General features: G+C 40.9%; 1 protein-coding gene across 4 annotated transcripts in view; it reads right to left on the bottom strand.

Moving 5' to 3' along the window:
* Positions 1–27,481, bottom strand: part of ctnnd2a (catenin (cadherin-associated protein), delta 2a) — a 234,244-nt gene that overhangs the window by 30,542 nt on the left and 176,221 nt on the right. For all 4 annotated transcript variants that reach the window (XM_062379286.1, XM_062379288.1, XM_062379289.1 and 1 more), the window contains 5 exons: positions 23,254–23,440; positions 10,958–11,075; positions 8,630–8,812; positions 5,782–5,955; positions 3,611–3,761 (listed from right to left, as the gene is read on the bottom strand). In XM_062379286.1, the coding sequence (XP_062235270.1) occupies positions 3,611–3,761; positions 5,782–5,955; positions 8,630–8,812; positions 10,958–11,075; positions 23,254–23,440 (813 nt within the window). The remainder of the gene's footprint in view (positions 1–3,610; positions 3,762–5,781; positions 5,956–8,629; positions 8,813–10,957; positions 11,076–23,253; positions 23,441–27,481) is intronic.

Raw genomic sequence — 27,481 nt, 5'->3', positions numbered from 1 at the left:
CAAAGAGTGAGACCGATAACATAATATTGCAACTGAAAACGTCCTGATTGAGTATAAAGTTGTAATATTAAAGTAATTGATAATATTATGACCATAAAGAAAACTGTCTTTTGGGGTAGGAATAAGCAGTCATACACATATTCTTGTAATATTATGATTTTATCCTCGTAAATGTATGACTAACCCTAACCCCTAATATTACAACTTGTAATATAGCGACTTTACGGCTAGATTTCCCTTTAAGTGAGCCTGAAACTCTGTCCTACAAATGCAATACAGCTGTAATTACAAACTTTGAGCTATTTAGAAACAACTTGAATCAATACACTTTTCCATGAAGAATGCCTCGTTTGTTTGAGACGTTTTAAAATAAAATTAGCTTAACAGTTTTACATCAAACTGTGTGACTATACATCATATATTTAATGAAATATCCACTCGAAAGACTTTTAAATTAACTGCAGAAACCCCAAACTCAATTAGATTTAACAGCCAGAGCGAATGACTTGGTACATAAAATATTCTATTAAATTATTAAATATCTTGAATTAATACAGATTTTTGCATTAAGCACTCTTTCATTAAACATTAACTTAGGTTGGTGGCAAGCACAGCATGTGTTTATAGGAACCTTTCGTAAATTGCTGCTGTATTTGGGTTAAAAACAGAAAGAAAAAAAAAGCTAACCCTTTTTGGCAGTCGAGTGCTGTTCCCAATTCATGTGTGTCAAATTACCGTCAGTAAGTAAATGGGGGAGAATTGTGCTGACAGACGGTGTATCACAGAATGGGACTCATTTACTGCTACACAGCCGTACAGTACATTATGCAAATAAGAAACTATGAAGGAGATGAAATCAGGAGGGAGACAAAAACATCGACAGATGAAAAGACTGATTCCCGGCGACATCACTATGGCACTAAATCACATTACAGAGGGATGGGAATCTAAGCACACATATGCGGTTATCACTATCACTGCTTGCTCCTCTTTTCTTGTCACTCTATTCTTCCACCCCTCTCTATTCACTCTCCCGAGCCTCACTTGGCCTCTCAGCTCTCTCCCTTCTCTCCAGCCTCGTGCCTCTCCTCTCAGGATTCGACACTCTGACGTTATTGTGAGCGAAAGACCATTCTCGGCTCGGCTCGCTCTGCTGAGGTCTTGTGCGAACCAGCAGCCCCCCCCCCCCCCCCCCCATGGTGACACTGCCGAACTAAGCGGCACTAACAGCTTGTGACACGCTATCGCACGAGTTTCAAGAGATGCTTTTCAGAAAGAGACCGTGTGAAATGTTATAATTAGGTAGGAACTTTGATCTCACAAAGACACACCAAGCGCTCTGTGAAATTGCTTTGCTGATGTGGGTTAAACTGTTGTTTTGCAGACGTGCATTGTGTAAAGAAAGGAGGCGTAGCACTCAGAGGTTGGAGTCAGTACGGCAAACAAAGCTCGGGAGCTTTTCTATTCACACCTATCATCTCCCACTTTTGCCAAAAGCAGAGGCTCAACCCGAACTGCACCTTATCAATTTTCTCCTCCTCGCTCCTTTTTCTTTCGGCATCTCTGACTCTTTCTGTCCTTCTCTGTGTGATTGACTCTGTCACTTTATCTCTCATTTACCATTTGACCATGTGGAGAAGCTGACTGAGCTGATTTATGAATGGAAGCTGATCGTTTATTCCCCTGTTAGCTCGCTAAACAGAGCCAGTGTTATCATTGCAGTCTCATTAGGCTCATTGAGCAATTAGTCATTTTCATATTGAACAAATGAAACCCCGAGAAGGTTGCTGGTAAATTTAATTCCTGTGAGAAACAGCAGCCGACCCTGCAGCTCCTCGCAGACCCCAGCTGCTTTTAGCTCATTATTTTTGTTTGCCTTGTGTTAAAAAACACAAAGTTAGTTCATACTAAATATTTTAAGAGAAAAAGATAAAGAGAAGATTAACTGGTGGAAGAAAAACCTCTTTTGAAATGCCATAAAATATTGACATTGCTATTATTTAATCCTGGTCCCGATAATACATGTTTTTAGTATATGTAAAAAGTCTTCCTCTCAAAATACTCTGCTCCTAAATTCATCAATAGTTCCTCAATGTGATAAGGTAAGGTGACCCATATTCTCCTAATGAACGCCTAGTGGCTAATCTTACAAAATTAATAGCTTCTTTATAATAATAACTTCTTTATCATGACTATAAGTCTTTAATAGCACTAACTGGTATGATTGGACAACTCATCGGGGAGAGCCACAGGAGATGTTGGGAAAGGAATGGTAAAAAACATCCTTGCAAATCCTTTAATGGGTAAAACGTACAACTCAAAGTAATGCTGATTCATCTGCTGGTGTATTGAAGAAACACACACTTAAATACAAATGAACAAAAACGGTCCAAATCAGAATGATAGGTGTCTTGTCTGAACAAAACGGTTCAATCATCCAATAATCTGCTGCCATGCGCTAGCCACACCATCGCAGTGCGTGCTGAGCTTTGCCGATGGCATTCCTTGTTGCTCCTACAACACTCCAGTAAAAGCCACAGAGGCTCCAGAGGCCCCCTACATGAGGCCGAGGGTTGCTATAGAAACCAGCCGAGCCCACCAGGAAGCTGAGATAATCAGAGATACCAGAGACAGTGGGGTGATGTCACATGCAGGACACACACAAAGAAACGGCATCGGTGTGTGCGTGTGTGTGTGGTGTGTGCAGAAGCAGATACAGCCACAAAGGAAGACCATGCATCACAAACACCTGCCCACACACACAGCAAGGATACATCAGGTCAATTAGTGATCCGTTACATGTGGCGATGCTACCGATCAGGTCACTCATTACCGACGTGCGCTGCTGTTTTCAAAGCCTCATGCAAAACCTTTGAAGTGATCTGCTGTGGTACGGCATCCCTCTCATCCTCTCCTCCACCGTCTTTTATCTCAAACACACATCAACCACCAGTTTAATTCCCTGACACACGACTTGCCCTGTCTTTCCCAAAGAGACCAATTCTCTCACGCCTTTAATAAAACCTAAGTAAAACCAGTTTTTATGTAAAATCAAAGACAGAAAACTTTTTCACCATCGTCCTGTATAATAATGTACTAGCGCATGTGAAGCTTATAGGTCATTATATGGAATTGATCCCAGTTAATTGTAAATCAACAGCAATATAAAGTGGGTGTAAATCATGTTTAGTTCTCCATGGTCATGCCATGTTAGCCATTACACTATATTTCTGCTGAAAGACAGAGGCTTTTATTATTACTTTTATTATATTGTTAATATAAATACTGCAGGTTATTATTTGTGTTCGATAACTTCTAATTGATGTGACTGGCCACAGGCTCTTTACCCTGGTGTTGCATCACTTTAACACAACGCCTTGACTTGTGTACGTATGAATCAAAGCAACCTGAGAGCAAACCACAAAAACCACAAAAGAACGGCTGTGAAGGAATGTAATTAAATGGGCTCAAACGACAGCTATGGCAACAGAGCATAATAGTGCACAGCGTCTAAATTCATATGGCATGAATGCAGCGACCTTATCTCACAGGTAGGGGGATGATTCATCACCTAATATCCGCTCTAGGAAAAGTCTTTGTTAGAACTCACCAATGAGCTCCTTGTTCCTGATGTCCAGGGCCATATTTCTGAGCGCGGTGGCCACGGCACACACAACCTTGTCATTGTCTATCCTCAGTAGCTCCACCAGGATGGGAAGGCCTTTCTCTTTGCGCACAGCAGCCCGGATGTACACCGACCACTGAGGGAGAAACCACGAATGAGTTAAATGGCAAAATAGGGCCACGGCAGGGAAGGGAATATATGTGTCTGCCAAATGGATGTTTTTTGTCTGTGTTTGTTTGTCTGTTATTTAGCGAAAAACAACAGGTGGGTGAGAGAGGAACATTTTAAGTAGCAGCAAGGGCCGATCCAGGATTTTAACATTTCGAGCATTTTTCCAACTTTTTGTTGATTTCTCAGAGAATAATTCATGGATCTTAACGAAAGGAAGCCGGCATCTTTAAGAGTTCTAATATTTGTGTTGGGGTATAGCCAAAGATTGAGTGAATGGGGTTTCATAACTCTACTGGGTGCCATTTTATTTACAGGAAGATGGTGGGCGTTTGTGACAATTAACTGCAAATGACTACTCAGAGAATATAGGTTTTTAAAGCTTTTCAGTAATGCTCATCAAAAGCTGCGATATCAGTCTACTTTTGAATTAGAGAATGAGTATTTGTGACAACAGCATCATAACACTATCCTCATACTTGCTAATGGGACCATGCTTTTTTGGCTCATCTTACATGTGGTGAAACCTGGTTTTCGATCAATGCATGTCTTTCTTTGTTTTTAACTGGAGGCTGTGATTTAAATGGTCGTGGTAGGAAATGGAAAAAGTGATGGATGAAGCACAATGGGCAAGGTCATGTGGGAGACGTTATATTCAGGGGCGATATGAGAGTGGCGGGGGCATTGCGCTGACTCACAAGTGATATACTGCAAGAGGAAGAATGGAACCAGAAAGGTTTGGAGCTAAGGGACCACTCTATCCTCCCTCAATAACCATCAAAGTACACTTCAATGGATCCACTCGACATTAAGCAGCTCAAGAGGTGCTGCCATGTGGGTTAGGGTGGCAGCAAACTGGGGACGCGTTAAACATCACCCAAGATTGGATATCAGCTTCTGTCAAAAGAATAATTTACCTTGCTGGACATGTTATGGTTAAAACTGAGAATTGGGCAAACTGTGGTTCATATAATCACTTCAGGAAATAATTCACCCTCGGAGGGAAATGATCTATAATATGTTTTTGCCAAGAGCTTAGTGAGCAGAGTGTGTGTCTGGCAGCAGTGCACCAACACACGGCTGCCTCTCCGGATACTGTGAGCAGTGGTATTCTCCGAGATGGGAGTGGGAGCTTGGAGCAGACACAACAAAGCACACGCATGTACACGCGCACGCTCGCGTTAAGGCTAAAAATAGAAAATGTGATTTCCTGAAGACCACCTGCGCCCCTTTGTTGTTTTCTCTCTCTCTCTACTCATCTTAAAATAGTGGCCCTTAGCAAACTACCGTAACTCAAATACACAAACCTTCCTCACACCAGTGGGTGATCTTGACTTTTTCTAAATCAGGGGCCATAAAGGGGCCACAATTTACACAGAGGGGCCAATTATATGCCCAACTTCCATTCACAAGTCCTGATTCAGTGAGGTGCACATCTAGTTCAACCCTTGTTTACTGTGACCTCTAGAGCTTTGAGTAAAGTCTCAAAACAATGAACATATTTTTAAAATTGTCCGTTTTTTCAAGCCCATTTTGTACTTCAAACAGGATTAGAAAATAAAAGTCCTGAACACATTGTTCTATTTATATTTTATGATGAGCTAATTCTTTACTTCTAGTTCAACTCGCATTTTTATTGCAGCTGGCTATTTTGCTCTATCTACTCTTAAGGGCTGATTCCAGTTTCTGTATGAAATGGGCTTGAAATGTGTTGAAAACCTTTTTATCAATAAGTGTTTATTAATAGCAATTTTAATAATCTCTGCTCCCTACTATTACCATCACACAGCAATATTTTAATATTCATTTACATTTTTAATTATGATGGTTATTATACAACCATTTTCTTGATTGTAATTTATTGGTTCATCTTTGTCTGTGCAGGTTTTAGTTGCATGTGTCCCTGGAAAAAAAAAAATGCAAAAACACGTGAAAAACGAAAGGGGTGTAAAAACATTTTGAAAAATATTTAAAACCTATGCTGATACCTTCCAACTGCCTGCAGCCAGGTTCTGCAGAGCCCCGGCTGCCCCCTCCAGCGTGTCGGGATTTGAGCATTCAGACAGCAGGGTGAGGTAGGGCTTCACGATGGTCGGGTGCCACAGCATCTGAACCCCTTTTGGAGGCTGCGCTGTGTCTGGAAACGGGCCCACGCCATCCCACTGCGAGAAGGACGACACAGATTGGGACTTTTATTCATGAAGAGCTTTACGAACAATGACATTTTGACTAAGGACAGGTGAAAAGTTAAAGTACTGGAGGTCAAACAAGTGTGTGTGCCGTTACTCTTAATAAACCTCAGCAGTGAATTTGGAAAGGAACATAGATAAACCGCTCATTTAATGTCCTTGCTCTTTCCATTCTCTATCATGCTATACCCATATCTGCAGTGTTAGAAAGAAAAATCGGTCAATGAGCAAATATTCTCATGTGTCTAAGTCCTTGAGTTTTGTCAAACTGACGACATGGAGGTCTCCACCCTGTAAACCAGGGCTGCTGGTCAGTCAGAGCTGGAGGTGCAACATGCCTCATTTTTGTATTTATTTAAATTATATAATACATTTATAATACTTATTCAGTATTACTCTACAGCAGACATCTAACTGGAACACCAACTTCCTGCAGGTAAAAATAGCGTGACACGTCATTCACCTCTGGACAGTTCACACACGGAATGCAGGTTTAATCCTGATCAGAAGACAATTTATTATTGACTGTGACACAGCAACGTTATACAGGCATAGCACAAAATGTATAGCTAGTATAGATTTGACCGCTGTTAGCTAGCGGCTGCTGGTGGTGCAGCTCTCTATAGACCTTTTTTAATGGCTTTCGGGGCCATTATTCAAGACATCCGAAAATCTTATAAGCTATAGTGATGAAATTCGGTAGTGACACCTGGATTTAACCATTTAATAAATGGCCATATTTAATTGACTGCATGCTCTCAAAAGTACATTCTGTTGAGTTAACTTTTTGGTTTTGCAGTTCCAGCCGCATGTCAGTAGGAGATGCTGCAGCGCCCTCGCAAACCTACTTCCAGCATCCCTGATTCAAACCCATAAGAAATTCCTAGAGCCTGTAAATCACTCCCTGTCAAACCGTTGTGATGGAGAGGAAATATGATAAAGGGCAAAGATAAGACAGAAGAGAGATGAGAAGAGACACTGAGACCAAATATTTTACTTCTGCCTTTATTTTGAGAGATAAACCTCCAAGCTCAACCTATACCTCCATCCTCTTCCCTCTGCCACACCTCTTTACTGTGAGCCTCTTTCTTCTCTTTTATTCCTGTTTCTCGCCTCTTTTTTTTCTCTTAACCCAGTTTTCCTTCCTCTTGATTATTTCTCTCCTGATTCATGTCCTCCTTTCTCCCTCTTTTTCTTTCTCCATCTTTCTCTCTCCACTCTTCATTTTTTCCCGTTCTCCATCAACCTTCTCGGCTTTGCTCCACTGCTCTCCCCCCATCACCTTGTCTCAAGGTAAACTAGGCTAGAGTGTGTCTTTGGAGAGATGCCGTGTTTTTTTCATCTATACATAGATTCTCTGATCATGAAATCAAAGGCTTCTTATAGTTTGAAGTGAGTAGAGAAACTACTACACAGGGCTTCAACTCTTTCACAGGAGAGTACTTTCTGTTGCCTAGAGACATGAACAAAGTATATACGTTAATTTGTGTAGATTAAACATTTTCAATTGTGTTTGAAACTGTTTTATAGGTGACTTCTGTACAAAATTAAGTACTCAAAATTGTACATATCCTGTATCTGCATGGATAAGACTCATAAAACACAAAAGTGGTTTTAGGCGCTACATTTTCTGCTATGTAGAAACATATCATATACCTGTCCTTTTTGCCAATAACAATACAATATATAATACATTCAAATTCAAGTTATCTGCTCATATAACAGGAAATCAATGTTGTTATACATATATCAAGTTACAACATTAACTATTTTGTCATCTTCATTGTAGCCATAGGTAAACAATGTAAATTCTCCTTAGAACACAGTACTGGTACCTTAGGGTGTAAACCTTTTCCATATATTCAAAAACTGGTTTCTATGTAAGCATGTTCAATACATTTGGTAATAAACTTAATATCAATACTGTCATTAACCAGCATTTTTCTGACTGAACCAGTGACAGCTGTAATTATCTCAGAATGCAATTTCCAAGAGAATTCCTATTCCTTTCTTTCTCTCTCAATACGAAATGCACGTGGGAAATTGTAGAGAGTTTTGCCAATGTGTCGCAGGAATCCAGTGCAAACACAGATTTGATTTCCACATTTACCCATTTGGTGCAGTGGGGTTGGCAGTTTTAAGAATGCAACAAACACACTGACACACACACACACACACACAGACAGCCACTGTATCGTGCGATTACCCAAACAGGCACAAAAAATGCGACTAGTGAGTTAATATATAATAATATTTTCTTCCCTTTTTTCCATTATTTACCACACCTCCCTGCTGAGAGCAAAGTTGTGAGAACCACTGATTCCTGCTTCATCATGAAAGCTGCCCCATCTCCTTTTGAAATCGTGTGTATATTTACAGATGGTGGAAAAATAAAGAAAAAATCTAGGAGAAACGGCAGATAAGGAGTGTGAGAAATCACTGAATGGTTTGGGTGCAATATCATGTGGTATTAGTCATTTCCACCAGTCACACAAACACCAATGAGGGAGCATCTTTCTGGAGAACGGAGTTCATCCATCCAGTAGCGTACCACAGGCTTCAGGCATCGCCAGTAAATTGACTTCAAGCTGTTGTAGTTCTTATTATGATGTCGTCCCCCTATGTCCTCCATCATCTCCTTCCTCACCTGGTCAACCCCCTTCTTTTTCTTCTTCTTCTTGCCCCAGCATCCGGAGCTCTCGCCATCGCGACCGTTGGCATCCCAAAGCAGGCTGTCCAGCTCCTCCAAGCCCCCCTGCTGGCCGTGGGACGTCTCGGCAGCCAAGCGGTACGACAGGTTCCTCAGAATGCAAACGCAGTTCTCTACGGTCTGGAGATAAAGTGAGATATAGGAGAGGATATAAGAAATGTGAGAGTATAGAACAGAGAGATTGAAATTAATGGGGTGTGAAAGCTGAGGCAGAAGATTTGTGTTTGATGCCGTTTGATGAAACATCTTGCCTGGAAACAACGCGCAAACTCACAGTCAAAGCATGCTAATAAAAAACGCCCACTCTGGCACTTTCACACTGTCGGCCTTCCACCCCCACCCACGAGCCAGAAAGAGAGAGAGAGAGAGAGAGAGAGAGAGAGAATCACAGATAATTTGCTTCCATATTTTGTTTGCTCCGACTTCGTGTTGAGATGAAAAGAAACTCAGGTAAATGAGGAAAAATTACAAGTCCAATATATCATGTCACACCCCATTAAACACCAGGTGTAGAGGTGATGCTGCCAGCCTGGGAACACATGAGTGTGTGTGTCATACAGTGCATGCATTCGATTCTTGTCTTGTGTGTGAAAAGGGGAGTCATTGAGTCAACAGAGAGGAAATTAACAAAGGCATCCATCTTGTCTGACCGTTCATTTACACAAAAAACAACCGAGGAGTGTAACTGAACAGCCTCGAAAGATGCAACAAACAAAATAACGTCTCACTCCAGCGAGCTGCAGTCATGTCTGAAACTCCAATCACAAGCCATTATAGAAAGATGTAGGAAAAGTTGCGCTACATTTTCAATCTACCGTGACATTTTGTATTTCGATCTGTTATTTCACATTAATTCTGATTGCTATTCTTTCTGGTTGCGTGGTTTATGGAATGAAAATAATTTTTTGGTTTCAAATGATTACAAGGTACAAGAAAGTCAGGGGCCTGTCACAGTTAGAGAACAGGACTCCAAACACTGGGGTCTCTCTCAAGAATGCAAATAATACACATTCCAAAAAACGTTAAAAAAAAGCAGTCTAACAATAAAGTTTTGTCTGTATTCCCTTATTTTTTTACCAGATTCATTTAAAGTCTCTTTGACCTTCGACCATTGGCCACTGAAATCGTTAAGTGCAAGTGACAACTGAACTTGAACAGATTCCCTAAAAGCAGACCTGAGATGTGATGTTCAAGAGGCCAAAACAAAACATTTTTATTTAGTGATCTTGACCTTTGACCCCAACAATATAATCAGAACTTCTACGGGTCAAAGTGAACATTTGTAAGAAATAAGTCTGGAGATATTGGGCGGAATTGTGAGACCGATACTAATCCCCACAATGCCCCTGACAGCTGTGCCGATAGTGTGTGAGGGATGCGTGTCCTCCGCATAAATTAACTGTATTAATGGGTGTGTGAATTGGTGAATTGCAAAATCGTAATGTAAAGAGTTACAAGTGGTCATCAAGACTAGAAAAGCCCATATAAATACAGACCATTTACTATCTAGATATTGTGTTTACAGGAATAGGACAGACGCACGGACGGAAGGACAGACAAACCAAAAACATAATGCCACCAGCCATGCAAACAGCCAAACAAAAAGAACATGTGGCTAATGTGCTTCAGTGCTGTGACTGTGACCACTTGCTGCTACAGCTGCCAATCAGTCTTAGTTACGAGCGCTGCTCTGATGACTGCAGTCAGAGGGCGGAGAGGGGCGGGCGTTTAAACAGTGATTAAAGATGGTCATTTAGAAAAAGGCTGGGGAGACCTTGAGGAGTCGGCCATCCACAACACTATTTGTATAGCATTGCCTGGCCCACACACACTGAGTCATGAGCACACACACATTATCCTATACGCCAACGTGAACACGTCAATAGAAATAGAAAAAGGCAAAGTGAACATAAACCCACTCAGCTTTGACTACTAGCAGAGCTAAATTGGAAGCAAGACGTTTTGCCACTATTTTAATTAAGAGTTTAATTTTCCCCAAATAAAACACAAGCTCAACTGAATTAAATACTTCTTAAAAACGTATTTCTCGTGGCTGCAGTTTGGAGTGAAAGCAGATCCAGGTTTCCTTATCCTGTGACCAAATGTTGATTTGGGTGTCTGTGTCTGTATTTACTGCTCTGTAGCTTTGAGCAAACACTATTAACAAATTCAAACAAAGACTTTTGAGGAAAGAGGGAGGGGGGGGGGTATTTATTCAGGCACAGTCATGCAACAAGTCATAAACACACACACACAAACACACACCTTGCTGTCGATCTCGCCGCTGCCCAGCGAGGTCTGAATGACGTAGAGCAGAGCATCTGTCAGGCCGTCACACTCCCTCATCCTTCGTCTTGCCTCCTCACCTGCAGAGCTTACATTCCTGAAACACACAAACAGAGACTACAGGTCAGTGAGTGAGTGTGTGTGTGTGTGTGTGTGTGTGTGTGTGTGTGTGTGTGTGTGTGTGTGTGTGTGTGTGTGTGTGTGTGTGTGTGTGTGTTTGCCAACTAGTAAATCGAGAAAGAAAGAGTTGGTGAGGAGGTAAGATAAGACAGTAGGACAGAAAGAAGCAGGGCAGCCCATATGACGCAAGATGTAGAGCGAAAGGGGGAGAGAGACAGATACTGGGATCCTGGCAGCCTTCCCTAAACTAAACAATTGAAAAGGGAGCATTAAAATTCTGGATACATCTCAATCTATGCCCCAAAGGCTCGCTTCAATTTAAAGCACTTGACTTCAGTCCAAAAAAAGGGAGAGAAGGGAAAAGGAGGAGAGGGAAAAAAACAGCTGTAGTCGAGCAGTCGCTGCCTGAACTTCACAGCCCACACACACACGCACACACACACACACACCAGCATTGCCTTGATAATTTGACAATATTGTTCCAGATATTATTAGCAGCTTTGCCAGTATGATGCACAGAAACAACGAGTTTTAATTAAACTGGAGGTACTTGTGGGTGGTGTGTTTTCTTTGGGTTTCAGCACAAAGCTGTGTGTGATACCATCACACAAAGAGAAGGAAGCTGAATCATTCATCTGACCCTAGGACAGATATTGTTATTCCTCAATGTAAAGCACCTGTGGCAAATAAATGTATAAATTTGCACAATGAATAACTGTTAATCAAAACACTTTATGAAAGTGCCAATCAGAAGAGCTAAGGTTGATTAATGCATTATATTAACATCACTCTGCAGAAGAAAGAATAGTCACACACATCTGAACATTCATATTACTGTAAGATCGAGTCATATTAGTCATTGACCTGCATTAAGTGGCTCGAAAGGGACACATTACGATGCTGTGTGATTTATTTAAATTCAGAGACGGGAGAAGTACGGTGCAAATCACAAGGGCAAATTACAAATCACAAAAATAAATTACAATTTAACAACCCATCACAAGACACAACAGTATTAACTTCTAACGGAGATTAAAGCTACATGCTATCGACAAGGCTTGTTGATGATTAGAGGGACGTACTGTCCACAGGTATATTTGCAGGTTTTTATTTTCTGCAATTCCATTTTCTTTTTTGAAGTTTTTACATACAGTATACTTTGCACTTTCCTTTAACGACACATTAAGAAGCAGGTAATGCCATACAGCTTCTGTTCGGATTTCCTTTAGTCAAACTTAACGAAAATTATCAGTGAAATATACAAGCAAGAAATTATTTGTTGTACTGGTCTGTGTTTGCTTAATGCGTTTGAAACAGCTTTTAGGAAATCAATGTTAGAGCCCTAACAAGCAGTGGTTGTAATGGATCGTGTGTGTGAACACCCAAGCATGTCCACATGCAATCTGTAGAACTCATTGTTACAACCACTCAATAGAATTCCTCTTCACAGTTACAATCAGCAGAATCAATAACTGTCAGTGTCGTCACACTGTTATATCGCAGCCATTGGTTACAGCTCTGTGAACATATAGTGCGTTTTATTAATTGAATTATTTCGAGGAAAATGCTGCAATAAACCTCAATTATGCCGTTTTACTGACACGGGTGCATGAGCAAGAAATCAAATGAAACCTCAGCCCAATTATTGAAGTCTGGAAAGTTAAAACCTGTTTTTTGAATGGTTGAGTGTAGAAACAAAAGCGGACGACACACACACACACAGTAGTTACATGTACGAGGAGACTGCGATTTCATAAATGGATGAGTTTGTCCATCACGTCGGCACAATGAAGAGATCACAGCTGTTCCACGAGTCCGTACGAGATGAGGTCGATCACTTATTGTACCGATGGGAAACAGAAAGGCGAGGACGCAAGAACTCAATTAAAACTTCACGTCCACGGCTGCCTGCTTCAAAGAGAAGGTCAAATCATTTTTACCCACTTTGAATGCCAATGGGAAAACAAGCGCACAATGGGAAACCCACTTAGCAGAGACACGATTCTCTGTCAAGCAGACATAAAACAACAGAGCAGTGAAAATGCTTCACCTTGACTAATGTTAACTAACCAAAGACAGGAGGCGGGTGGGTGAGAAAGAGGCATGGATTATTTGTTGCTTTACCACTCGGCCTTGATTATGTCGACTTCTACTGAGATTTCCTTATACACCTTATATCTGATGTCTTATAATGGGTGGAGGTGAAAGTGAAAGATCTCACAAGATTGAAGATATCTTTGATTCTGGACAAGAATTTTAAAGTTTAAAGGAAAAGATAGGTAGAAAAATAAATAATGTTGAAGGCTCTCATCCAGCAGAACCTTTCACCTGAAAACGACTATCAAACACAAACAGCAGCTTAAGTATAAGTTTGCATTATATAACGCTGCTTTCTTCTTCTGGGGTGAATGACTAAACCCTGTAGTACTTTAAGACTTTACAAAAACCTTGATTTAATGTCACAGTCAGATCTTTTGTAGCACGCTGATTTTTTCTTAGACTTCTAACAACGGCTCAAGTTGGATTTTATCCTCTCAGAACAGGAGCTGCACAGGCAAAATTGCAAAAGTCCTATTTCTACTCCAAATCATATTCTAAAGACAATAATAGTGTCTCACTTCAGAGGCTGCATTTGTAGATTGATTGCTTCACAGCTGCTTGACAAGACTGTCCCATTTGGAAGGTTCCTTCGAATGTGGCCGACAAATGTATCTTCTACCATCTCAGAGAAACAACGACTCAAACCGGTGGATCCTTCCAGGCCCAACCTATCCCAGGACTATTGTGCTTCAGTGACAAACAGTTGTTCAAGAGGTAATGGCTCCGGCAAGCGACAAGTCATCTGATGGGTGAGTATCAGGTTTCATTGGTACAGTCTAAAAAACATTGCATTGAAATAACAGGTGTAAACAAGCTGACTGACTGTATCGATAGAAGAGGAATTGGGACAGGGCCTTAAACTTCATCTGAAATCATTAATTCAGTCCAACCCATTAGCCTGTGTTGTTAAATAATTACCTCCAACAAGACAAAGACCCTTAATGAACATCCCATTTGAATTTAATTGTTGTTTTAGCCGCAATGAAGAAACAGGAAAGTAACATTGCTGCCAGTCCTAAAGACATTATATTTCCTGACTCCACCTAAGAATATTTTGGGAAATAGATTGTGTACTAGCTGTGCAATGATACAATTTGCCATTAAATGGTAATATTTAGTAATTACTGCATTTCTGAAATGTAATAAACATTTGGCCGACTCTCGTGGGAAATTACTAATGAAAACAAAAAAAAAAGGGAATGAAAAAAGGGAAATCTGCAATTAAATTCAAACAAATTTAACTTAAACCAGAGCAGAGAACGATTAAACATATTATCCAAGGCAGCCTCATAGAAGCTGAGTGTCACATGAGGAATTTAAGAGTAGTGAACATTTATATATTGTTACAGTAGAGGATTCACTTTTTCTCAGCAGCCCACCTGTGGCTTGGGGGAAGATCCAAACCATGAACCATTACCCTCTTCCTCATTTCCTCCCTACTGCCCAACAGGCATGAAATACACCCCAAACCCTCTAACATTTCTGAAGTGGTGTCATACATAAACAAATATACATGGAAGCTGCCGGGATGAAGTACAACCTTCTTCTTTTAGACATTGCCTTGCTGAAATAAAGTTATGTTCTTGAGGTCAGCCCACCAACTCCCATCACCACCCATGCAGATAGTATCCAGATCTTGCCACCTGCCAAGACATTTTTATCTTTACTGCTCTGGGCAACACACTTTTTTGAGTGATTGTAGATTTGGTCCACTGCAAAAAAAAAGGAGTTTTAATAACCTATTGAAATTATCGTTCTAGTTAAAATAAGACTAATGAAACTGCAACCTATGCAATTTCCATCCATATTCAAATCTTAACTAATAGACTCTCCCCTTGTGAAACCACATTTGAATTTACTATATACAGATTGTTATTTCATCCTGCCATCAACAAACAAAAATAGACATAAAAAATATCCTTATCTGCAGAGACAATCAGTGTACACATTGTCCACTGCTCCTCCTACTACACTATTCAGCCACCAAAGAGGATGTTTCATTGTAATAACGGCTGTAATGCTAATAGTAAAAACATCCTTACGGGTATTAAGACATATACTGTGGTTCAGAACAATGCTATTAAAGTATCAGCCATATATGAGTGAGGAAAAGCTTGGAAACGATGTCCCTGGTATCTAGAGCTGCAGTGGATGTCACTAAATTGCATATTTGGCAGCAGTTGTGGTTTCCAAGGTGTAACTGGGTGACTCTGAGTCAATTAATAAATCACACTTTCAGTTGTTGTAGTTCTTTGAAGATTCATGCAACATGGACAAGGAGAGATGTGAACATGAGTGCATCTCAGACAGTTGGCTCACTAATGTTGCCTAAGAAACTTACGACAGTGATAGACTCTGTCTCCAACAGCTGGTGCGTATGTGTGTGTGCAGCAGAGGGTCATCCCAAGCCGGCACAAACACACACACACCCACACCAATTAATATGAATGGAATAAATATGGAAACTAATTCCTTTCTGACAACGCACTCCGTATTATCGATTCATCTAATAACTCATCCAATTTTTTTTTCCACATCTGTGGGTGTCTGAAAAGAAACAAAGTGATTGTGTTTCCACAAGGTGTGATCCTGATGAGCACAGAAACACACACGTAACAAACATTGTGCGGCGCGGAGGTAGCAGCTTTTTCTTTCTGGGTTGGCAAGAAACCAACAACCTGCGGGGAGGTAAACATCCCCTGAATGGAGGCTGTGGGAACCTGTCTGCAGGAGACCCTGTGTCTGGCCTGATAACACGGTGTGTGTCTGTGTGGGTACGCACACGTGTGAATAGACAACATATGTGTCCATCAGAATCATTAGCTGCTTGGCACACACACAGAGCTTCACACATTCACACACGCCCATTATCCAAACCCCTGTTGCCCTGACACCAGTTAATTTCCATTATCATACACAACTCCCCAAGCTGGCTGTGATTCACTTTAATATTTGCCTTTCAATGGCCACAAATGTGTGTGTGTGTTTGTGTCTTTGTGCTCACATATGCAGATATTTTGATACACATATGTACACACGCAACACACATACATACATACATGTTCTTTGTGGCAGCCCAAGTTCTAAATGTTGCACACAAGGTGACATCACACCATTAGGATTGATTTATGCAGTGATAATAATGTGCATCCTCAGTGCCCCTGGTTCCAAAATGGACAAGTGCAGGCGACATAAGTGTGGATGACAATGTCCCAGATTTTCATGCTATTTTTTGTTTTACTGACTCAGAAAACGTGATCATTAGGGCCTGAGCCGAGCCGACTCTGAAGCTGTCTCCAGACATGCACTGAACACTAAAATCCCTCCTGTCGTAATGAGCCGATGTGAGGACACCGCAGGATTCACAGCCAGCGAGTAGGTGTGTTGAGGATTTTTCTAACAAGAGACAAACAATCCCATGGATGCACACTAACAGGTACACACTGACACAAAGGCACATGACGTGTTCATGTGTTGGACAGACACACAGGCGCACACAGTGAAGGGTAATGAGAGAGGTGAGAGGTCTGAAATTGAGCTGAGATACACAGGGACCTGGACAATGTGGCCTTGTGTCATTATAACCTCAGAGAAGAGACGTTGAGATCGAAAACAACCCTGGAGAGCAGCAGAAACACCTTCATTACTCTCTGAGTCTCCGCTCCCTTCTCTGAGTCTCTCCATCTCATTGTTCCCCACTACCGAATTCTCTCTGTTCTCATCTTTCCAACTTTTAGCCATCTTTTCCTCCACTCTGCGTTCTTTCGTTTTCCTTTAGCAGCTTTACAATTTGATCTCTAACTTCACAGTGTGGAGCGGTGCCCTGACAGCATCATTTGTCTTCCCCCGCAACTGTGGAGGTTCACACACACACAAGCGCGCAAACACACACACCCGCGCAAACACAGACACACACACTTGCGTGACACCTTAGTGAGTGAGGAAATAATAAACTTGACAGATAAGTCAAAAGTCTACAGAAGTCACAGGCAAAAAAAGAGAACATGGTCGTGAAAGTTTAAGGTGCTGCATCTTACTTTGGGATAAACACGCTGCTGAAAGAAAAACAGCAATTAAGGATTCCTTTGCTTAACAAATCTCATTGAAATCCAGGCATCATGCTGGGTGCAGTCTTATCGAGAGTATCTAGAGATCTAATACTGCTGTCACCACTACACACCTCCACTTTTCTTGTGTCTTGATTTAAATGCGACTTGTGCAATGGCCGCTGTAAACCTGCCTGTTTGGAATGGCCCATTTGTTTGGCCAGTTTTTGAAAATGTAAAAGTCACCTGCAGTAATTAAGCTGCAGGGAGTAAAGCCCGGCTGCAGCACTCACTCTGCAGAACCCTGAAGCTGCGCCACTACTGCAGCACAACTGCTGCTCACCTGTTTATTCAACATTAGGTGAAGCTCGACTCAATACGCCGATACTACAGAATTATTGGTGTTGCCATTGTTTCCAGCAGTGAATGTATTAATGTCGCGAATACACCGACTGCACTTTACAAAGTCCCTGCTGCATATTTCACTTGTTGAGCTGCTAAGATTAACAGTTCTTGTGGCATTCAAGCCACATACAGACAGACAGGGATTTTTGGGAATATGTTGGCGGTATAAGTCAGAAAGGACATAGAAGAAGACATGTTCAACACGGCCAACTGCCCCACCTCCCCATTAGTTAAGATTGCACCCAATTCAACACTGCAATTTCTCTGGCCCTTGACAAGACACATGCCAAATGTGAAGCTTACAAGATAAACTGTTCTCAAGATGTAAGTTCCAAATTCAAAAATGAGAAACAGAGATTTCTGGAATTAGAAGATTGACGAACGCTCAGAAAAAGAGAATAAGTGTGATTCAATCTCAGACATGAATGGCATCTAATGGCAGCATGAAAACTAATTTGGCTGCTTTGTTTTCTAACTAAAAAACAAGTAAATTTCATAGATACCAGATATTATACAGAGTAACAACTACCTCTTCTATGCCATCCATATAAACCGATTAAAAAAACTAGTATTTTGTTTTTACCCATTTTTCCAGTGGTAATAGACAATGCTGGTCCACACTCAGTCTCTACCAACACACAGGTGGACTAATTCATTCCAGTTAACAATATAATGTAATCCAAAAACAAGTTCAATAATGGAAACCAGTCAAAGAGTTAAATTTGCACAGCTACAATTAAACCCAGAAACTAAATAAAACCCTGCAAAATCCCCCAGTGTGATATTTATTGCAAATGCAAAGCTATTAGTGGGCTGCACTGGTACAGGTGTTTGTGATATTGAATTATTGTGTATAATCATGTACTGTACCAGAGACCCCCACCCCCCATGGCAGTTCCTGCGCAGCTCCATTATGAACACCGACAACCAAAGCCACAGAGGTTTACAACAAAAAAAACACCACACTGAATTTTACCTTCCAAATGCTTATTTATGCTGCCCTCTCTCTAAATGCACCCGGGCTACACGCCTGCTGCTGCCAGCTGTAGTTACATTTTAAAATAGAACTCAAAGGTGGTACTTCACTATACAGACGAGCCTCTGAGGTGAACAGTGCAGAAGAGCTATGGTGATTTTTTATTTTTTTGTGGAATTAAATAGCAACTGTTGGATTGGTGTCTTGACGCTGACTTCTCGGCTAGACGTTTGACAGAAAAACATTCCTAACAAGAAATATGTAAATATCCAGAAACTCAATGTTTACATATTTTGAAAAGATTTCTAAACACCACAATTACAGAAGCTGGTATTCATATTTAAAGTGATCACAATGCTGCAAAGACTAGAGCTACGGGAGCCCTTGCTTTGGGATGTTAATTGCAGACGAACATACACTTACACGCAATTCAACACCTTGCACACAAAATTATATGAAATATGTGCAAAAGCCTGTTTGTGATATCTCCGGAATGCCTTTGAGAGATGTTGAATAGCTGGATATAACCATTAGAAATGTTCTGAGAGGAGCCGTGCAGAGCGAGGGCTGAGGTTCCATGCACATGCTGCTGGTGGTTGATTGAGGACAAAGCTCAAAGACAGATGGTCGAGGGGTCGCCGAGTTTTTTTCTCCACTGTCTCAGGCCTGGGTGGTGTTGGTTTGAGTGTATATTGATGAACAATAGCTGTTCTGGGGAGTAAAGATTCGATTTAATCTTCATGTTAACTAAAGATAAGTCGAATACACCCCGCCTGAATCATAGAAATCACAGGTAAAGTGGTGTCATAGTGAAGGGAATTTCAACATGTAAAGAGAAAACATGGCAAATTATCACATGCAAAGTATCCAAAATAAAATGAATCCAGCAAATTATAGAGGATTCAAATCACATGGGAATTCTTTTGCGAATCCTTTTTCACAAGTGGCATAACAGCATAGCTCAATGATCTGTGAATCTACAACTTTTTACGTTTTTTTATGAACTCAGTTTTTCTCATGCTCTGGTTGGCTCTTAACAAGTTTTGGGTTAAATAAATAAAAATGACATACACAATGAGGCTTCATGGTCAGCTTACTCATTATCAAACACGAATGCCATTAAAACTGTCAGGTTCACTGCACCTGCAAGATAACTCAAGGGATGGGTTGTTTTATGGACACTGCAGTGTTACATTTGCTGACAAATATCATAACTGTTTGGCAACCCAACGTAAAAGATATAACGAGCTGGTAAGAAACCACAGGCGTCTATATTAGGGTTCTTCGCCCAACCGCAGACACTAACAGCTGCTTTTGCCACTTATTTCTGAGAGGTACATTATCACAACCTCCACCGCCATGGACATGTTTGTTGTTGACAGAAATACTTGCTACTTTGTTGCCTTCTAATGGATGTATCCAAACCCTAAATGACAAATGGAAGTATGTGAGCAGTGACGGATACAAATCATAGTGGCAATAAATCCTACTGACGTAAAGGTTATAAAGTTCTTTTTAATCCTGTGTAGGAAAAGTTTTAATTCCGAGGGTAAGATAGGCTGCAGTTTGAAGTGCTTCTTACCTTTATTCTTACACTTACAAGGTGTTTCGGTGATATATAAGCTTACAGAATAAAGTAGGTTTGCTTGCAAGTGATATGCTTGTTAGCATACTATGACAAGTTTTTATATGTGTACTCACTGAGCGGTGCGTGCAGTACAGACAATCAGGAGCTTCAGTTAATGTTCACATCAAACATGAGTAAGGTAGAAAGGTGATGTCAGTGAGATCGACAGTGGTGTAGTTTTTGGTGTCAGACAGGCTGGTTTGAGGAGTTCAGTCTCTAGAGTTTATTCAGAATAATAAAGAAAAACAAGATATCAGTCATCTTTTCTTTTAGGTTGGATTTGCCTTGTGGCCGGACATGGTTTGAGCTGACAGAGAGACTGTAGTAACTCAAACAACCGGTCTTTACAACTGTGCTGATCACAGAAGCCTCTCAGAACATGCAACACGTCAAACCACGGAGGATGTGCTACAACACTCGAACATCAGGTTCCACTGCTGTCAGCCCGGAACATCAATCCAAAGGTTTCACCACAACCGGACAGTTGAAGGCCGGACAGTCAAATCCTCGTCTGATGAATGTGCAGATGGCAGGGTTAAAGAATCTGGCATCAACAGTATGAATCCATGGAGCCAACCTGCCGTGTGTCAACAGTTCAGGCTGCTGGTGGAGGTGTTGTGATGGGGGGGACGTTTTCCTGGCACACATTTAGTCCCTTAATAACAATCAATCATTGTTAGAATGCCACTACGCGAGTATTCCCGCTGAACATGGCCACATCCTCTATCACAACATGCATGGTTGACAATATACGGTGTCATAACGCAACTAGTTTGTTTATCTGATATCTGCAGAAATTACGTGATGCGATCTTGTTAACGTACCAAATGTCACCATCATCTTGTTGAATCCACACTGTGAATTAACAAGGCTGTTTGGAGACCTGACCTAACATGAGTAAGCTGCTGCTAATAGAGTGTACGTCTATTTGCTTCTGAAAACATGATATACAGTGGTTTGTACCGATGTGCACCTTCCTGGGTTGACTGACACATGCACACATATTAATTGCTTTGTCAGCAGACAACATTTTTTTACCTAACAAGATGCAAACACTTCCCCCCCAAAATACATTCACAAGTGCTGGATAAAAAAAAGGAGCCACACACTAGAAGCCAGCAATTAAAATCACTTAAAATTGTAATTACTTAAAGGTAGGGTGTTAAATGACGAACGAGCCCACAGGAGAGGGTGGGATGTATCAGTTCCAGCATTACGGACCCTAGCTTTAATGAAGTTCCTCGATTCAAATGACTTGCAGTTTGTATTAATGCCTTTATTGTATTGTATTGGTCTGGCATTACAAGTAGGGTTGCAAAGGGGCGGAAGATATCCGGTAAATTTCCGGAAACTTTCCATGGGAATATTCAGCTCGGGAATTATGAAAAAAATAAATATATACACAAATTAAACGCTGAGCAATAAGAACATTATTCAAAACTCTATTTTAACGATGTATGGAATGCAGCACACACTGAAAGTTGAATTTCAACCCTCCATTGTGCATTTCTCCATCACTTGTGCAGATAATTCCAAGCAGCAGGCCTCAATAGCCCTGCTGTAGTGTGCAGGACTAGTCAGGTATGTTTTGATGATATTACTGGGGAAAATATATTAACATGCTGATTGAGGATTGTTCATCTGTCCATCTAGCCTCTTTCTATTCATTTATCCATCAATTGTAAAATATTTTTACAGACGATTCCAATTGTTTGGCTCACTATTTATACCTCTGGCATTGCTTTAGTGTTTTTTTACAAACTTTTTTCTCATCTTATTCTACAGAAAAATTCCACGTGCACTCTCTCATGTGTGGAGACATTTCACCCCAGCCAATGTAGAAGGAAAGGCTGTGTACATTTGCAAATACGATGCAAAGACCTAAGTTAAGAATGACACAGATCCAGAAGCATAAAGTCAAGTGCCCAAAGTTTCCTCAGGGTTCAAATCAGCCTATGACAAAACAAATGTTTATATTTATCTCTGTATATGACAAGGTTAATACAGTTAGTATAAATTACCTGCAACATTTCCCGTTAATTCCTGTTAATTTCGTTAGTGCCGGATCTTCTAAACACAGGAACCAAATAAAGTTTCACTGCTTAGGCAAAGCAACATTTTCATGCGATGAACCCAATTTCCGTTTGCATTGTATCAAATAAACACTATGCTCTACAAAGCTGTGAGTTCGTCCTTCATTATTTCAAGCTGTAACAACTGAAGAACATATTTTATCAGCACAATGAACCAAAAAGAAAGTCTTGACACACAATGTACTCGGAGAAAAAAGTGGGGGAGATGTTGCTATGGTTACCAGCAAAAGTTAGTGAGAGAGAGAGAGAGAGAGAGAGAATATTGGTTCTAGTTGGTGAAGATGTGCATCTGTAGTCACTAAGCAGTGAAGATGTGAAGATTCAACAGAATTCATCCTCACGTGTAAAAGTAAAAGTATATATATGAACAATGCCTTAATACCCAAACACACACACTGCGTTTAACAAGAGTTTAATTAGACCATGGTGAATTATGCAGAGGTGGAAAGACTATTGAAAAATTACAATTTAATTTAAATGACTTTTTGCTAAAAAAAAGTACAAAGAAAGTAAGTAGAAAAGTACTGAGAGGAAGGGGGACAGGTAAAAAAAAAAGATATATGCTGATAATAATGATATCTATGATATCAACTGAAGAACAAATTAAGGCCACCAGGCGTTATGCGTTGATTTTTAAATACATGCTGTTCCAGGTGAGATCCACATCAAAGACCAATGTCACCGGGTGTTAAATCTGTAGCTTCCTTTCTGCTGCACCTGCCTATCGGGTTCTTTTCATTTGATTAAAGAAATGATAATTTGATTTACTGTATATACTGTAGTTCTGATGCATGAGGAAAAGATGAGTGACGAGAGACAGAGAGAGGAAGAGAAAAACACAGTACATGTTCACATTGACATGGTTTCCCATCGCAGGGGGCTCATGCATGTGTGAGTGCTGCTTTTACCTGAGGCAGCCGGTAGCGTTTCGCAGCACCTGCGAGGTGTGGAGGTGGTGCTTGCTGTCATCATGGTGATTGGGGGAGGAGTCCCAGCTAGAGTGCGGTATGATGACACTGTTGGTAAGAACGGCCAGGGCGTCCTGAATGATTGGCATCTTCAGAGCATCACATGATGAGAGGTTCCATAGAACACCTGCAAAAAAAACACAAGGAAAGTGTTTTTTATTCGCATTATTTTAAAAGAATACTGAAGAGAAAACCACTCCCTATGTGATGAAATCAAATTTGGTTGTATTTCTGCTAATTGCATTATGAAGCTTTAAAGATCCTGGCAGCTACAGTAATGATAATGGGTACTAATATAACCTTTATCCTGGAAGGACAGGTCACCAGTGTATCACAACACATAGAGACAAACAAACATTTACTGGTAAATACACACCTAATCCTGGGTAAAACATTGCAACTGGAATGGAGTCCAGAATGGAGTCTTTCTGATAACATCAGAACCCTTTAAGAACTAATGCAACTCAGAATGCTGCTCAGGTTGCTAAACTTAGCAGAAAAGCTTTAATTAAAGACCATTGTTTTTCTGATTTTCTTTTAGAAAATAGAAATAATTGAAAACCTTAAATCTTAAATAATTTTTTTCTTTTAAGAAAGAACCTTGCTCTGACACACAAACATACATTACATATACAATACACTCAAAACATATGCACAGTAGGAGTACACAGCGTAGGCAGAAATACTTGCAGGTTTGTATTAATACAAGGACATTCAATGACCTGCAACAGACGACACACATTCTGTACACACATGCTATCACATACTGCACGGGTGTGCGCGCACACACACAAACACGCACACCCACACGCACGCACACGCACACGCACACGCACACACACACACACACACACACACACACACATTAACTTCTCCCTGCTGCTTGTTCGGGTCATCCCTACTGACAGAGCAAGACACACAATAAAGGAGATAGTCTCAACACGTGTTTGAAACGGAGGATGACCGAGATGCGAGACACAAAAATAGAAAACTAATCAGAGGGGAAGAGAGCTGCAGCAGCTGAGTGATGGCTTAGGAAGACAGGAACATATTGAGGCAACAGAGGAGCAACATGTTTTAATATGACAAACTATAAAAAGCTGTGGTGTGGAAGGTCACCATCTCTCACATATTTGGTGTCAGACTCCAGATGTCTCAGGTCCCAGATGACAGATGTTACCACACAAATAAAATACGGGCACGACTGAGGACACACTGTGCTGCGTACGCAATGGACTGTGTTCATAGGGGCTGTCAGCCAGCTGAAATATGTCACATTCATTACACAATGCATTATGCACATTCCAATTTCTGCTCCTGAAACCACTGTGCGGCTGCTCCGTAGGTAAATCTGCTGAGTAAATGACTACAATACGTATTGTATTAAAAAGATGGAGAGGAAAGAAGGGGCTTTGGTAGAGTGTGTCACTAATAATGGATACGATTAAGCCTCACAATCTTTACTTCCACTGACGTGGTGTATGCAAACTGCCGTGGAGGCACAGGGCGTTGAATGGCAGCCAGTTTTGCGTCACCAGCAGCAACGCCGGTCTTGATGCCTTATCATGTCAGTCATACTGACAACCCAAAAGTGACAGACAAAAGAATGAGGGAGGGAAACCAGGCCAAGGCAGTGAAGTAGAATGACATAAAAGAACTGCAGAAGTTAGAGTAGGAGGCAAAGAAAAGGTTATGAAACAAGACGAGAAATGTAAGAACTTGCCAGACAAAAGAAAAAGCATTTAGCAGAAAGGTTAGTGCCTAATTAAAGTTGTTTTAAATCGATTTCTAAATAGTCATACCTCCAGGATACTACTTTATTCAAGGTAACATCTTATTCTGAAACGACAAACTAAATTTAATTGCGGGAAAAAAATGTAATAGATGCATTCGGAGTGAAGGGATATTAAATGGAATCAATGAGGCAGAGGAATGTATGAGAAAAAAAAAGGTGTGAGAAATGTTGAAGCGAGAAAAAGTGAAAGAGGACAGTGTGTGTGTGATTGTGTTGTGTGTCTGTGTGTGTGTGTGTGTGTGTGTGCATACGAGGACAAGAAGAGAAGGGTGATAATAAGGCAATGACCTTGGACGCTGTTCGGCAGCAATCAAGTGCTCACACTCAGGCTGTGTGTGTGTGTGTGTGTGTGTGTGTGTGTGTGTGTTGGGGGGGGGGGACATGGCAATATTTGTCTTTAATTTCACTAATCAACATCTTGTTTTGTATCTCCTGACTTTCTTATTTCTCTCGCTCTCCTCTCTGGGGCTCGTTTCAAGGTAAAGCCTCCGACATCGACAAACAACACACAGACGAACTCACTGGAAAAGAAACACTTCACTCATGAAACTGCATTTAAGCATCTCTTTCTTTCTCTCCATTTCTCCCTTTCCTCCTGTGTTGGTCTGCTTCTCCAGTGGCGAGAGTTGTCAGTGTGTGATTGCCATCATGTTAAAACAGTGCCATCTCTGATGAAGTGACAACAATCTGTCTGTGAAAACAATGCGTGCACAGACAAGACAAACTGAGGATGTGTGAGAGTTCTTCGCAGCCAGAGATGGAGACAAAGACTGAGCAGAAGGAAGAACAAACAATACACTCCTCGTTTTTCTGTGGAGAAGATATTGTGGCTCTCACTTGTTCACACACACCCACCTGCTCTAGACACACAGATCTGTAACGCTTCGGTAAGTCCAGCATCCTTATGGGTATAAAATCAGGTGACCACCAGACAATGACGTCATACTAGAGCCTCTGTGTGTGTGTGTGTGTCTCTATATTTTCCATCTCTGTCTCTCTCTCTTCTCAGAGTAGTTCCCCTCAGACGCTTGACAGACAGTTTCCTAGGAGTTGTGTGGTTTGGAGAATTGGGGAGATGATTGCATGAATTCATGAATAAATGAGACTATATGACTTGTAAGGGGAGAGTGAGGCCTGTTAGGCCTCAAGTGGCGATGTTTTATTAAACAGCTTTCATCTAAGTGGAGCAATTTAAATAAGTAAAGCCGCGGGGTCAAAACCTGGTGATGAGTAAAGCCAAAGATGACAAATTACACAGCCATGTGTGCTTGTATACGAAAGTCTGTGAAAGAGAAATCACAAAAAGAAACACTGATTTCGGACCATATTGTAGGAGACTGCGTGTTAACAATTTCTGAATTAACCCTGGGGTCGGACCACTTTTACTCCTGCGGCGGGTTTGGGAAAACATTTGACAGCAGCAGGTAAAGTCATGTATTGAGGGTAAAGTGTCACTGCCTGTGCTGGGGTTTCATTCCCACCAGGGCTGCCCACAGAGAAAATGCTGCAGTGAAATTATTGCAGGGCAGCAACAATTTTATAACATGGAAGCAGCAGAAATAAAACCATCCTGGTAAAAGGTGCAGTCTCTTGTTTGCCAGCTTGATTCACTGGGATGACTTAGATGAAGCCCTGTCCTTGATCACTTGTGAGAGAATGTTATGAACTTTGATTTAAATTAAAATTGGAAAATACTGTCATTGTGGTTTTCAAGTAAATGATGTCAGCAATATTGTTTGACTCTCGATCCAATTCCAACAAAGCAAAAATATCTGGAGCTTACTGACGCAGAAATATATCCGCCACACCAATACACAAATTCTCCTGATTTCTCCTCGTAATCCGTATATGCTTTAGTCAAGGCCCTGTTCAGACCTAGGATTAACATCCATCCCAAGAGATCTTATTATAAGTGGTTGGCATGAAGACTGTGTCTCCTGTGATCAGATATCACTTCCCTGCTCTATATGCAAATAAAAATGTGTTCATGAACAACAAAGAATGTTGCTTTACCAGGTTTTGAGTGTACAGATGTATCCGATTGAATCTGTGTGCTTGTGTTGGCGCGTTTGAGAGAAAGATATAGAGAATGAAAGATTGAGTGGATTCAGGAGGGGCTAAATGGTTGAATGAGCACAGTAATGGAGAAATATTTTACTTTTAATTCGAGGAAAGTACAAGTCATTATGTCCGACCACATTCACAAATTGTCTAAGTGATCGGATCTCAGGACGGAAGGGTGCTCAGGGGGAGATGGGCAAGTCAATGCAATGTTACAAATATGACAATATCAATTTAGAGGCTATTTCCGATGGAGAAATAACATTTTGTCTTACATGTGCTGCTGTGTAAAATTATCTAAAGCTGGTGTCA

Source organism: Platichthys flesus, chromosome 21 (assembly GCF_949316205.1).
Source record: "Platichthys flesus chromosome 21, fPlaFle2.1, whole genome shotgun sequence".
NCBI lineage: Eukaryota > Metazoa > Chordata > Actinopteri > Pleuronectiformes > Pleuronectidae > Platichthys > Platichthys flesus.
The sequence above is the reverse complement of the archived record's forward strand: the minus strand, read 5'-3'. Positions and strand labels throughout refer to the sequence as shown.